The sequence below is a fragment of the Pelobates fuscus genome, chromosome 7 (genome assembly GCF_036172605.1).
Source record: "Pelobates fuscus isolate aPelFus1 chromosome 7, aPelFus1.pri, whole genome shotgun sequence".
In the NCBI taxonomy this organism is placed as follows: domain Eukaryota; kingdom Metazoa; phylum Chordata; class Amphibia; order Anura; family Pelobatidae; genus Pelobates; species Pelobates fuscus.
The window spans coordinates 43,420,626-43,435,339 of record NC_086323.1 but is presented as its reverse complement, the minus strand read 5'-3'; the positions used below and the strand labels follow the sequence as shown (position 1 = coordinate 43,435,339).

General features: G+C 45.6%; 1 protein-coding gene across 2 annotated transcripts in view; it reads right to left on the bottom strand.

Annotated features, from left to right (window-relative positions):
* Window positions 1-14,714, bottom strand: part of LOC134569093 (cAMP-dependent protein kinase catalytic subunit beta) — a 54,970-nt gene that overhangs the window by 21,668 nt on the left and 18,588 nt on the right. Inside the window, exon 1 of one of the 2 annotated variants that reach the window (XM_063427992.1) lies at window positions 751-984. The exons of the other annotated variant lie outside the window; for it this stretch is intronic. Within the exon in view, the coding sequence (XP_063284062.1) occupies window positions 751-931 (181 nt within the window). The 5' untranslated portion in view covers window positions 932-984. Of the gene's footprint in view, window positions 1-750; window positions 985-14,714 lie in introns of those variants that run through there. 2 annotated transcript variants of the gene reach the window in all.

Sequence of the window (14,714 nt, the reverse complement as noted above, 5' to 3'; positions counted from 1 at the left end):
TTCCGTGGTCTGTATCAGAGGAAATGGAACAACCGAATGAAGGTAATTTGGCTGTTTTTGAAAAGTCCGATCACCAATGTTATATGGGCATCCTGCAGATTTCAAGAGACAACAGAGACAACTAAACTGCAGCTACATGCAAGTGCAAATTAGGATGAGCTCAACAAAATGTGCCTTTTCTGAACAGCTGAATGGGTTAAAACAGCATTTTGCTGCCCTTCTGCACGTCAATAGTCCCTGTAGAAAGCAGTTGTGCTTTTTCTTTTTTTTAATAAAACATAATTTTTACTCTATGCATCTGAATTAAACGCAAAGCACTTTTGTCAACATGATGCTGCATACAAAAAAAGAAAAAGAATGTCATGATTTCTTGCAAGAGTGATCATCAAAATGGCACAATTCCTACTTAAAGGAACACTCCAAGCACCATAACTACTACAGTCCACTATAGTGGTTATGGAGCCAGAAATACCCTGATGTCCTCCCATGATAAGCAGTCAAACTATATGTGAACAGCCTGACAATTTACCTAGTGTCAGCCAGGCAACTCCTGACTTCAGAAGCTTCAGTGCCACTCAAATACCATACATAACTATGCAAATCAAAGATGTATTGAATCAGCTAATGATTTTGAAATGACAATGTATGTTGACACTCATAAAGTCCAAAGATAATGGCAGTAAAAGCGAAAAAACATTATTAAATGTATTTTTTCTGTCCAACCCTGCATTGATTAAAGTGAAAACTCACTTGTTTTATCCCACAACACGGTGTTTTCTGATACGAACTGGGCCTCATTATCCACAGGTACCCTTTGCTCATGTATGCTGCTCCTGCCATTTCGGTTAAACAATCTATTTGCAAACCCTTCCAATCTTTGAAGGGCGGTGGACGTACCGTGGGACTGGCTGCCTTCATTGTATAAAGCCATACACGGAAAGTTTAAAATCAGCCCTTACAATCGCTCTTGAAAATTAAAATGAAGAGAGAAGGGTGTGAATGACTTCCTGTTAGTCTGTGAGCAAGAAACCACTATGTCTGCTTGTTCCGGAGTACAGTCACTTGTGGCAATAAAAACAGCAGCTATTTTTTATGATGGAAAAAAATCCACACTGTGACTCCCCCCTCCTTTCCGGTTGTGGCCACTTTGCTTGAAACGGCCCAGGTAACATCTCCATCTTGAATCCTGGAGTAGTAACCAATATTAATAGCAGGGTTGAATTGTGAGCTTAGTATTTTGTCTTTTCTCCAGTTTAATTTTACAGAAGTTTTGGTGAGCTCCTCTTCACATGGATAATGTGAAAATGTGAACATGATATTGCCAATTATCAATAAAGAAAGATCAGCCTTGGTTTGAAAGGAACACAGCCTTTAGAGTGAAAGTCAACCAAATAACAAAACAATGGGGTAACTTGCAGTCTATCATTTGATAATTATTGAAACATTAATGCCTGCTGATGAGCAGTAAACAATGTTGAAGTGTTTTGAGTTTTCAACAGCACATTTTCCATGACTAGTTATGTGGAAAAGAAGAGCCCTATACTTTACATTTAACAACCAAGCTTTAAGTGACACTATAGTCACCAGAACATACACAATTTCATGTAGTTGTTCTGGTGTCTTCAGCCTGTCCCTGTGTTTAGAGAAAATGCAATGTTTACATTACTGCCTAGGAACACCTCCAGTGGCAGTCACTCAGACAGTGCAGCACTGACATTCAGTAGACACTGAAAGTTCCCCATAGATATGCATTGATTCAGTGCATCCCTATGAAGAGTTGCTGATCAGCGCAGCGTTCTGCGCAAATGGACAATAGCCTCCCAATGCATTGGATTGGCTGAGATTATCAAGTTTGATGATCTCAGCAAAGGAGGCCAAGCGGGGGTTTGGCCAGCTGCGGTAGACCTGAGTGTCACTGGAATTAAAGTTTTAACCCTTTTTACCCAGAGCAAAGGAGGACTGGCCACGTAAACATTGTTTTTCAAACTATAGCGTCAGGAATACATGCTTGCATTACTGACACTATAGTGTTCCTTTAAGCAAACACAACTCAAAGAACGGTTATTGATACATTAACAGAACTATCCACACAAATAGAAAAAATTAGGGCAGCGCAAATTTCGGGTTATCCCCTTTCTCAATGTATGTCCTTGATAAATGCATTAATAAAGGGGATAACCTAAAACGTTTGTACCTTATGTCCTTGAAAGTAAATCTTTTTGTAGCACTTGGTGTGCACATCTGCCCCTCATTTTTTCTATTTTTGTGGATTACTTTACCCTGCTTGGAGCTGCAGAGGGAGGTGTCAGCAGCACAATAGGAAAAGTTTGTATTTTGATTTTCTCTGGGTAAGTAACCCTTACCTCAGCTATATACCGGTCTTAACAGAACTATACTAACTTGAACTGAATTCAACACCAAAAAAGGACTTGATACCCTCTGGAAACATTTTTCTAACAAATAATCAATGCAGAGAATAATAGCGGCAGTGTGATTTGTTGGGAATTGGGAGCCCAGTCTCCATTCCCCAGCGGCAGTGTGAATTGCAGGGAATTGGGAGCCCAGTCCCCATTCCCCAGCGGCAGGCTGAGTTACAGGGGGCAGAGGTAGTTGGTCCTACCCCCCAGCAGCAGAGTGATATGCCGGGAAGGCAGTGTGAAGTGCAGGGAGAGGAGAGCAGCGTCCTCCCTCCCCAGCGGAAGGCTGAGTTACAGGGGGCAGAGGTAGTTGGTCCTACCCCCCAGCAGCAGCGTGATTTTTTGGGAATAGAGAGCCCAGTCTCTATTCCCCAGCAGCAGGACACTGAATTGGGAGGAGAGACAGTCGGTCTCCCTCCACAAAGACTGAAAGTAGGCATGGGAGAGGAGATTGTTACCACCTCTCCCCAGCGGCGGATCATCAATGGGCAGAGTGTTCTAATGGGAGAGGAGCTGGTTACCACCTCTCCCCAGCGGCAGCTTAATGTACCAGGGGGAGACTGTAAGCCCCACACCTGTGCAGATGGGACCGTGGTCTCTGCACTTCCAGCACAGGGGGTAGGGACGGTCGGTCCTGCCCCCCCACAACAGGGCTGTTTAGCCAAAGGGGAGACAGTCTGTCTCCAGCAGCAGAGCTGTGTAACTAAAGGGGAGACAGTCGGTCTCCAGCAGCAGAGCTGTGTAACTCAAGGGGAGACAGTCGGTCTCCAGCAGCAGAGCTGCGCAGCTAAAGGGGAGGCAGTCGGTCTCCAGCAAGGCTCCAACCAGACTACTCCCGTAGTAGTGCTGGCACCAGTCTGCCCACTCTGCCCACTCAGCAACCCACCAAAACAGCCTACCAGTCCCCCACACAGCCGGGGTGAGGCACCTGGACCTGGACAAGTTTTTCCATTACTCAGGTGTAGTAACCATTCATTGTGGGTGGACTGTACTGCTGTTTCTGTTTTGTGGGTGGGCTGCTGGACTAACAAGGGCACTGACCGGCAAGAGGTCAGGTACCCTGTTAGTCTGTTTGGAAAAGGGGAGAAATGTGGCGAAACCAACCTCGCCACTGGGCCCTGGAGAAGCCTGTTTGCTAGCCTCCTACCTACTGACTATGGCCCCTGGGTTATTTGGGGCACATTGTACTGTATATTTCTGCTACTGGCCCTTTTAACAGCATCTATGGACATATTGGGACTTTTGGGACTACTGTCCCTTTAAGACTGTGATACATATTCTAGTGTACTGCCTGTAATATTATATGTGTATTAAGTTTAACCTGGGATATGTATGCAGCATTCATCTGATTGTTCGGTAGAATCACTCCATTTATTATATTGAGTGAAACTACCGAACAACCAGACCACCCAGGAATAAGTGTGCCTCCAATTACAGTTTGCAACAATGTTGCAAACGGGTAATTGGCAATCCGTGTAATGTATTCTTTGTCCTCTGGGTGGCCGCCATTCGGGAAACAAACACGTGGCGGCGGCCATCTTAAACTACCGAACAGCGGTGTTTTGCCGTCGAGTGTCTGGAACTAAAATCGGACACTTGACTAGGCAAACACCGCTGAGACCTCCATACTTCCAGAAATTCGTATGGAAACTACCAAATGACCCGCCGTTCGGTAGAAAGAACCCTACAAACAAGGGAATTCATTCAAACCCTCTCCAGGCTCTATAACACAGGCAATTCGTCTGTTTTCATTCCCTTGTTTGTGACCGACCGCAGGGCCAAAATGCATGGAACTGTTTTCGGATACTTTACCCATGCGGTCGGTCAAATCTTTGGAACCCCATATCTCCCGAACCATTCATCCGAATTACTTGAATTTTGGATATGTTGTCCCCCTGAATAAGGGCTATCCAGCGATGCTGGATTTAAAGGTGTACCCCCGGGTTTTGGGGTACATCCAGAACTTGGCTGAAAAAGTGTACCGGATAATTGAGTTTAATGTTATCTGAGGGGAGGGGATGTGTGGGCTGAACCATGTATGTGATTGGTTATTTTATGCCTCCCCCTGGGTGTGGCCTGTATGTGGATTAGTGTAATAAAAGCCAGGCTGGATGAGCCAGTCCAGAGTTCCTGTTTTAACCTCAAAGTGATGTGTCGTCTCATTATTGGGGGAAGGATTTATTGTATGCTGTTCCAGTTGACTGCTAGGGGTACAAGCCTATTCGTATGGTTCCTATTCAATGGTCTACAGCATTCATACGCTTGGGAGAATTTAAAGGTTTCTTGGATTCGGTGATTATGGTGTCTGCCAGAGTGCTTGGAGCCCTCAGGAAGCACTAGGAGCATCCATTAACGGAGGTACTCAGTCGGGGTGCCAGGTGATCCGTTACACACTATATTTAGGAAGGGGAGGGAGAGGGTAACACTATAGGGCCAGGCATACAGGTTTGTGTTCCATTAAGGATTGGCTGCTGTACTATATTCCTTTTTTTTTTTTTTACAATTTTTATTGTTTTGCAGGTATAAAGGAATACAGAAAGGAAGGGGAAGGGGTCACGTCAATTTCTAGCACATATCAGACTGTATTTTCTACCACATCTTAGACCATATTAACCATACAGAAGAGAAGGTTGCGTTATGTTGCATTCTTTCACAATCTTTTTTATAGAACTCATTTATAAAACTCATTTATAAACTGATTCATAAAACCCATCATAAATCCCACTCTCTCTTGGTAGTCTTCTTGTTGTTACCCTTCTGAGTGAAAGGCCCATGTATGTGAGAGGTCTTTGTCCGCGGTCGGTGATGCTATATGAGTCATGTTGGCCCAAAGGATGGCAAAAGCAGTGCCAGTAGTAGTGTGCCCAGTATGGGCTTCATATGGTTTGTGGGTTTAAATAGGTGCTAAGGTGAAGTGTAGCTGGGTGGGGGGGGGGGGGGGGGGAGAGAGAAGATGGCAGGGTTTAGTAAGAATTAGTTTGCCAATTGATTAATTAGTTAACCTATCAATTATTTCAATCAATTAATTCACTGAATTCACAAGGTCATGCTGTGTGTGGAGTGCGGAGTGTTGTTTCCAGGTGTCCCAAGCTTTGCGCCAGGGTTCTGTGTTAGATCGTGTTCGTCTTGCCATCAGCTCATATGTGCAGTTGGTGTCTACTGTGTGTATACATTTTGCAATCGTGGGTGGGTTTGAATTTTTCCAGTGTCTACTGATTTCTGTGAGGGCTGCGATAAGTATTTGGTATAATATGTACTGTTGCATTTTGTGCAGGCCTTTTGGGCGCAAAAGGAGTAGAAATGTTTCTGGCTTAAAGGGAATTCGTGTGCCTGTGCATTGTTCTGCGAGATTGTGAACCGCTTGCCAGTAGGCCTGAAGTTTGCTGCAGTGCCACCAGGTGTGCAGCATCGTACCTTTTTGGGTTTGGCACCTCCAGCAGGTGTCTGACATGTTCGGGTAGCTGTGTTTGAGCCGGGTGGGGACTAGGTACCATCTATATAGTACTTTACGCGATAGTTCAATATGCGTTGCGCACAGGGTCATTTGTTTTTGGGCTTGGATTATTGTTTTCCATTGAGTTTCTGTCAATTTATAATTACATTCTTTCTCCCAGAGTGACTTGAATGGAAGGGAGTCTGTGTTGGACATTTTATGTTCTGAGGCGTAAATCGTGGAAATTAGTTTTGTCGGTGGGTTGCTGCGCAGGCAGATCCTTTCCACTGCTACGGAGGGTGTTGTTGGCTCAGTCGAAGGTCGTTCCTTTCGTTGCGTAGTGATCCAGGATAGAAGTTGTTGGTATGAAAAGTGAGCTACAGAGGGGAGGTTGAACTCTGTTTGTAGTTCTGTAAATGACTTGGGGTGCGAGTTTTGCATAAGTTGGGACAATGTGTGGACTCCATGCCTATTCCAAATCTTATGATTAAAGTCAGGGATAAGAATCGGCATGGCTGCTATTGGGAGTGCTAAGGGAGTTTGTCCCATGAGACCCTGCTTCATTCTGTAGTTGTCCCACACTGTTAAGGTTAGTTTTGTCGTGGGTAGCATGTTTCGGCATATAGGTCTTTTTTCTTTGGGTAGCCATGCTAGGTGCGTGAGTGGATGTCCTTCAGCAAATTCCTGCTCAATCTTCATCCATGTTAATGGTTGAATATGATGGAATGCGGCTAACAGTGGGGCTATTTGGGCCGCCGTATAGTAACCTGCCACATCGGGCATACCCATGCCCCCTTGGTTAAACGTTTTGTACAGAGTCGTTTTTGCTACTCTGGGTTTAATGGATCCCCAGATGTAAGTGTTAAAGAGTGATTGTATGTCTGAGGTATTGTGTTGGCAGTTTGAGTGGGAGTGTGCGGAAAAGATATTGGAGTTTAGGTAAGAGTACCATCTTGACCGCTGCTATCCTACCAGACCAGGAGACGTATTTCCCTTTCCAATTTTGAATGATGGTTTTGAGTCCGGTCAGCAGCTTGATGTAGTTGGCTTTGTGTAGGTTCATTGTCGTAGGGGTTATGTTGACCCCCAGGAATTTTACATGATCTTTGCGCCAATCATATGCATAGTTTTGTGTCAGGGAGAGTAATTCGCCTTTAGAGATGTGGAGACCTATTGCTTGGGTCTTGGTCATGTTTAGCTTGTAGTATGAGCATTGGCTATATTGTTCGAGCAGGTTGTGAAAGTTCGGTAAGGAAATATGAGGTTGTGTTAGCGTCATCAATATATCATCGGTGAATAATGTTAGTTTGTGTTCCTGTCCATGTAGGGTTATGCCATGGATGTTTGGATTGTCTCGAATCCTCTGTGTGAGAGGTTCCAACGCCAAGATGTAAAGGATAGGGGGCACCCTTGTCTGGAACCATTCGATATTGTGAATTGATGGGATGCAAAGCCTCCGTTGATCACCTTGGCCGTTGGCGAAGAGTACAATGCTTTGATTAGGGATGTTATTTGGGGGGGGAAACCGAATTTGGTGATAACTGCATGAAGGAAGGGCCAATTTAACCTATCAAAGGCTTTTTCTGCATCTAGTGATAGCCAGACGCTCGAGCTTCCATCTCTCTGTGTCCCGTGTAGTATGTTCAGCAGCTTTCGTGTTCCATCTGCTCCCTGTCTACCCCCCACAAAGCCGACTTGGTCCTTGCCTACAATCGTGGGAATGATTGGTGCTATGCGGTTAGAGAAGATCTTGGCCAATAGCTTTATATCCGTATTCAGCAAGGATATAGGTCTTAAGTTTTGGCCTTTGATTGGGGGTTTACCCGGCTTAGGTAGTGTTGCCACATGGGCCATTAGCATTTCTGGTGGCATTGAACCATCTTGTAGAATTTTGTTGAAGGCAGTTCCCAAACGTGGTGCTAGTAAGGTGACGAAGGTTTTATAGTAAATGTTTGAAAGGCCGTCTGGGCCAGGTGATTTGCCCGCGGGCAGTGCGCGGATTGCATCAGTAATCTCCTGTAGTGATATGGGCTGTTGTAAGGTTGCACTTTGTGAAGGCGTCAGGGTTGGTAGTGTGGTTTGTTGTAGGAAGTCAGCAATCAATTTAGTTGTTGGTTGTGGCACCGTCGTGTCCTCTTTAAGGTTATAGAGGGTGTGATAGTATGCCGCCATCTCATTATTGATGTCCTGTGGGTTATATAGTTTTGCGCCTTTGCTGTTTATCAAGTAGGGGATCTTAGCGTTAGCTTGTTTTTGACGTAATAGTCGAGATAAATGTTTCCCAGCTCTGTTGCCTTGTGAATACGTTGTTGGTTTCAATTTTTGGAGGATGTATGACGTTTTGGCTAGTGAGATTTCATTTATTTGGTTAGTCGTTTCAGCAATTGTTTGGGCATGAGCTGCTGATGGATGCACAAAATGTGCGTTGGTGGCATCTCTTAGTTTGCGTAATAGGTTAAGATGTTGTTGTTTTGCTTGTCTTGTTTTATATGTGGCTCTGCTTATTAGTACTCCCCTTATTACCGGTTTATGTGCTTGCCATAGTGTGGTAGCACTGACATCCATGGTGTCGTTGAGCGCAAAATATGTATGGATCTCTTCTTGGAGCTGTTTGTTGAACTCTGTGTCGTGTAGTAGTGTGTCATTGAGGCGCCAGGGGGGTTTGCCTCTATGGTAGTATTGGTCCTTTAGTTGTGCGGTGATTGGACCGTGGTCAGACCAAGATATGGTCCCTATTTCACAGCGGGAGATTTTGGGGAGAACGGTGCCAGATACCAGTATAACATCGATTCTTGAGTGTGTCTTGTGTACTGTAAAGTAGAATGAATAGGCTTTAGCAGAGGGGTGTAGTGTCCTCCAGAGGTCGTATAAGCCGTATTCCATAAGTAGTTTCGTAAGTGCTTTGCTTTGAGTCGCTAGAGTTTTGTGTCTGTGTGAGTCGCTTTGGATAGTTGTGTCAATGCGGGAGTTGAAGGTGTGATTTAGGTCTCCACATAGAATTAGGGAGGCGCTCGTGTTTTGTGGGATTTTGTTCAGGACTTTACACAGAAAGTTTCTTTGGTGGTCATTGGGGCTGTAGAACCCTACCAAGACATAGGGTTGAGTGTTAATAATACAGTGAAGGATCAGATACCGTCCCTGACCATCTTTTTTGATGCTTAACGTTTCGACCGTTAGGGAGTTGTGGAACAGGATTGAGACTCCCTTAGATTTAGAGGAGTGGGTCGCATGGTATTGCGTCGGGTAGTCTCTGAGGCCAAATTTGGGGATTTTGGAAGCAACGAAGTGCGTTTCTTGGACACACACTATGTCTGCTTTGCAGCGGATTATGTCCTCAAGTAGCATGCGCCTCTTGTGCGGTGTGTTTAGTCCCCTCGTGTTATGGGAGTAAATCTTCATTGTGCTGTGTGGTTAAGGAATTGACGTGTCGTGTGTGGAGGGGTTGGGGGTGTGGGGTGTAGTTAGAGGGTTTTGGGATAACCAGAAGGGAGAAGAGGGGGGGTAGGGGGGGAAAGTATGGGACTGGGTGAAAAGTGGACCTAGTCCACGCGGTCGCCCTGTAATGGGTCAAACCCGTCTGGATGGTCCCTAGTTATCGGGGTTCGTAGGCACCACGGGGGGGGATAGGAGTAGTAACTTTCCTAAAGGGTGGCTGTGGGCTCCTTGGTGATTGATATATGTTGAGCAGAGATCATTATCAGTTAGGTTCTTTAACTGGTTAATTAAAACTTAATTTTGAATTTAACTTTTTTTTTTTTTTCTTAATTGGTTTCATGCTTTTAGATTTTTTGCTTTTAGATTCATTAGGGGCGGCTTGTGATTAAGTTGTGTGTAATCTTTCCCCCTCTCAGTGATTCTACCAGATCCCGACGTGTCGGGCATGTCAACACAGAGTATTACATATGAAGCATGGGCCCGCCTGGGCTTCCTTATTTGTTACGTCGGTCTGTCTCAGGTCAGTCGCAAAGGGCTCTCTCGGGTGTCCGGCGCCACCCCCAAGCATTCTCATTTTAATTTGTCTCCCCCGCCACCCCCATTGGACCGGCGCGGCGGCATGCAGTCTAGGGCTTATTGGGCAGATCTTCTGCCGACCTCTCTTTGTTTAGTGATCTGAGTAATTGTCCCCTAGCTACATCCCAAGTCCTCAGTGAGTAGACTACCGTCCCCAAGAGATGCCCTGAATAGCATAAGGGTGTGTAAGTGCAGCCGGGACGCTCCTGTTCCGTCTCCCATATGCCGCAGGCCGACCTCATGTTGTACGCCCCCCCCCCCCTATCACCGCCACCGCCCCCCAGGCCAGCCCCACATGGGAGTGGCCGAGGCGGGAGCGAAGGCGAGGGGCTCCTCCACCTCGAAACCTCTCATCCCCGTGTGCAGAAAAGTATCACTGTATTCACTGAGAAGAATCACATATAAGTCGTCAGCCTATCCCAGCCCCATGCAATATGGCTTTTACCTTTAGTAGTGGTAAATCAGCATTATTGTAGAACATACATACTATTAAGGAAATAAAAAACAACTAAGTAATGTAATTTAGCGTTAAACCTAAAATCTCAACTTGTATAAGTTCGTAGTGTACAAATGTCTTTTGATAACATGGCGATACTTGCGGCTAGAAGGCTTCTGCAGTGCCCCTCTGACCAGAATCTCGTGCTGCCGGCGTGGCATCAGTGCAGCGTGGGGTCTCGGCTTCTTTTACAGGTTGCCCAGCGTTCCGGCCCCATTTTGTCAGCAAGCTTTTCCCTTCTTCTGGGTTGTTGATCACAAAGTTTTCTCCGCTCTTGGTGATAATTAATTTTGTCGGGTATCCCCACCGATGCCTGATGTTCCGGTTCCTCAGTTCTGCAGTAATGGCGCTGAAAGCTCTTCTTTTGCGGAGTGTCATTGCTGACAGGTCCGCCATGATGCGCACACTGGAAAATTCCGGTTGTGGGTCCGGTCTGCTCCTACTGGATCGAAGAATCTGTTCTTTTATGTGGAAGTAATGAGCCCGGAGGAGGACATCGCGGGGCGTTGTATCTGGTAGGTAAGCGGGCTTCGGGATTCTGTGGACCCTGTCCACCAGTAGCATATCTGCTGGTATATCTGGGGCATAGGCATGCATGAGACCTCTAACGAAGCCTTGTAGGTCGCCCTGCAGCACGGATTCTGGGACCCCTCTGAGGCGCAAGTTGTTGCGCCGTGCTCTATCTTCTGAGTCCGCCATGCGTGTCTCCATGGAGTCTAGCCGTTGCTCCAGGGCTTGTACTTGGTCGGCCATTTTATTGTGCGACGACGCCAGTGCTGTACATTCCGATTCTATGCTGTTCGTTCTGTGGGTGAGGTTGTTGATATCAGCTCTAAGCTGTGTCGCTGAGAGTTGCCAAGTGGTGATCAGCTTTGTGGACATTGCGTCCATAGTTGTTTCAAAGTAGGACCTCGTCAGTGTTTCTGAGGGCTGTGTTTCCCGCTTGTTTGCCGCACGGTCCTCACTTCCACTCAGTCCTTCTCCCTCCAGTAGGCCCGGCATGTCAGACTCCGCTGCCACGGTTGTTTTTTGGCCAAAAAAGTTTTGTTTGTCTCCCCTGGTGGGGTTTTTCTTAGATTTGTGTTGAGACATTGTGTTTTCGGGGTTAAATGACGATCTCCGCTGGGTTATATTCGCATATGGTAGCGCCCGAGTGCCGGAGCAGATCAGTTTACGGCCATCTTGCTCGGCGGTCAGCCACGCCCCCCCGTACTATATTCTTAAAGGGCCACTATAGTGCCAGGAAAACACTCGTTTTCCTGGCACTATAGTTCCCTGAGGGTGCCCCCACCCTCAGGGACCCTCTCCCGCCGGGCTCTGGGGAGAGGAAAGGGGTTAAAACTTACCTTTCTCCAGCGCCGGGCGGGGAGCTCTTCTCCTCCGATCCTCCTCCTCTCCTCCCATTCGGCTGAATGCGCACGCGCGGCAAATGCTGCGCGCGCATTCAGCCAGTCTCATAGGAAAGCAATATCAATGCTTTCCTATGGACGCTTGCGTGCTCTCACTGTGATTTTCACAGTGAGAATCACGCAAGCGCCTGTAGCGGCTGTCAATGAGACAGCCACTAGAGGCTTTGAGGGCTGGATTAACCCATTTATAAACATAGCAGTTTCTCTGAAACTGCTATGTTTATAAAAAAAAATGGGTTAACCCTAGCTGGACCTGGCACCCAGACCACTTCATTAAGCTGAAGTGGTCTGGGTGCCTAGAGTGGTCCTTTAATAAAAGACTCATACTAAAGTTTTACGTACTGAATGTACCAACAAACCCAGTTTAGCAATTAAAGGACCACTATAGTGTCAGAAAAACAAACTTGTTTTCCTGGCACTATAGTGTTAATAGGTCTCCCCCACCCTCATGACACCCCTCCCGCCAGGCTCAAGTTGGAGGATGGGGTTAAACGCTTACCTTTCTCCAGCGCCGGGCTCCCTCGGCACTGGGTACTCTCCTCCTCCTTCCGATGTCATCGGCTGAATGTGCATGTGCGGCAAGAGCCGCGCGCGCATTCAGTCAGTGAATAGGAAAGCCTTTCTCAATGCTTTCCTATAGACGCTGGCGTCTTATCACTGTGAAAATCAGAATTTCTCTGAATTTCTCGGAAATTGCTATGTTTACAGCAGGCAGGGTTAACCCTAGATGGATCTGGCATCCAGACCACTTCATTAAGCTGAAGTGGTCTGGGTGCCTATAGTGGTCCTTTAAGCCCTGATAAGTGAACATACATATATCCTTACACATTAGCTACCCTAAACATTCCACAATACTTGTGTGTAGTGTTTAATGGTTAAATTGAAAAGTGCATACAAATGGTTGTGCTTAGAGTTGTCCTACAAGCATGGCAGGCTGGGATGATGCCACAATGTTTCCTGTATAGATAAAAGAGCTTCTCGGCATACCTTCTGCTGGCTATGTTTATTTAATTTCTGTTATACACACACGTGGGCCTAGAAAAATGAAGTCATTAATCTGGCATCAGCAAGGAGTGTTATGGAAATTAAACAATGCAAGAAGAGGCATTTCTGGGAGAGAGGCACCCTAGCTGTACATTAATCACAGGCAAGTAGACTAGTGGAAAATACCAGTCTTGAACATGTGGCCAGTCCTTATATACTTATAGACTGTCTATTCTTATTGCAATCATTTTAATAGTAACTATCATAATTATACCACAGAGCAACATTCTGCCCCTATACCTGTACCCAAGGCTGAAATCCCAAGGTACAAAAACTATACAGAAAATTGTGTGTAAATGATATACACACACAAAATGTAAAAAAGCATCCTCTTAGGCTTTGCTTTCCAGTTTAAGCATTTCTATGGAAACATTTCCTGTGCCGTTCTTTATTTGTGTAATCGAGATCCTGCAAAAGAGGAACTCTAACACTATTTGCAATATTCAAAAGGAAATTCTCACTTATATAAAAGTAAAAAACAAAGATGGTTCTGATATATATAACGATGTGAAAACACAGCTATATGTATATAGGACATAAAATAAAAAGGGAAATCTATTTGAAACTGTTTTTCAGTGGTGAATTTTAACATGCCTCGTGACACTGGGGATCACTGCAGCATATATATGCAGCATATATATGCAGGAGGCTATATATATATATATATATATAGCCTCCTATTTCCCAATTCCTGTAATAGTTACGAAATGTGCTACAAGAACTGAAAACAATAGAAAGTAAACAGCTAGTCAAGATAAATAAACCCTCAGGTTAAGATGCAGTTAAAGTAACTCTACAGGTTCAGGAACACAAACATGTATTCCTGACCCTATTGTGTTAAAACCACCATCTAGCCCTCCTGGCACCCCTAAATATAGTACAATCTTACTTTTGTTCACATTTGCAGCTGCTGGCTCCGCCTGATCCAATCACAGTGCTTTCCCATAGGATTCGCTGGGACTGTCAAGGAGGCAGATCAGGGGCAAAGCCAGCACAAGTCAAACACAGCCCTGGCCAATCAGCATCTCGTCATAGAGATTATTATTTTATTATTTATACAACGCCAGCAAATCCTGTAGCGCTGTACAATGGGATCAATGCATCTCTATGAGGAAAGTTCAGTGTCTGTATACAGATGGTGGAGGCACTGAATGACTGTGTAGCACGCACTCCAGTAGCCATCTGAGGAGTGGCCAGTGGAGTTATCCGTAGGCTGTAATGTAAATACTGCATTTTCTCTGAAAAGACAGTGTTTACATGAAAAAGCCTGAAGGGAATGATTCTACTCACCAGAACAAATACAATAAGCTGTAGTTGTCAATGTGGTGTCACAAAACATCTTAAAAACGTGACTAATTTATGAATTAACAGAAATGAAGAGAAGCATGTATTCTATTAAAGGGACAATATAGTCACCTGAACAACTACAGCTTAATGTAGTTGTTCAGGTGAGATCTATAGCTCCCTGCAGGCAATCTAATGTAAACACTGTATTTTCAGAGAAAATACAGTTTTTACATTGATTAAAAGGAATACCTCCAGTGGCCGTCACTCAGACGGCCACCAGAGGGACTTCGTATCATGTATGGCCCTAAAAAGGCCATGTTCACGTCAGACGTATTAAAATATGTCTGACATGTGCAGGAGAGAGAAGGCACCGTGTGTGCGCGCCTTCTCTCTCCTGCCTGTCAGCAGAGGAGGGGGGCGGGCAAAGACCGCGAGCGAGCTGAGGTTGTCAGTCAGCTCAGCTCGCAGCCGCGCACACATGAATGCCGCCCTATGAAGTATGTCCACATGTGCGGCGAAGCCGCGCATGCGCACAAGGGAGCAATGACGCTTCCAAATGGAAGCGTCTGATTGCTCCCTGCTCGCTCCCGCCTGTTTCGTCATTTTGACGAAATGGG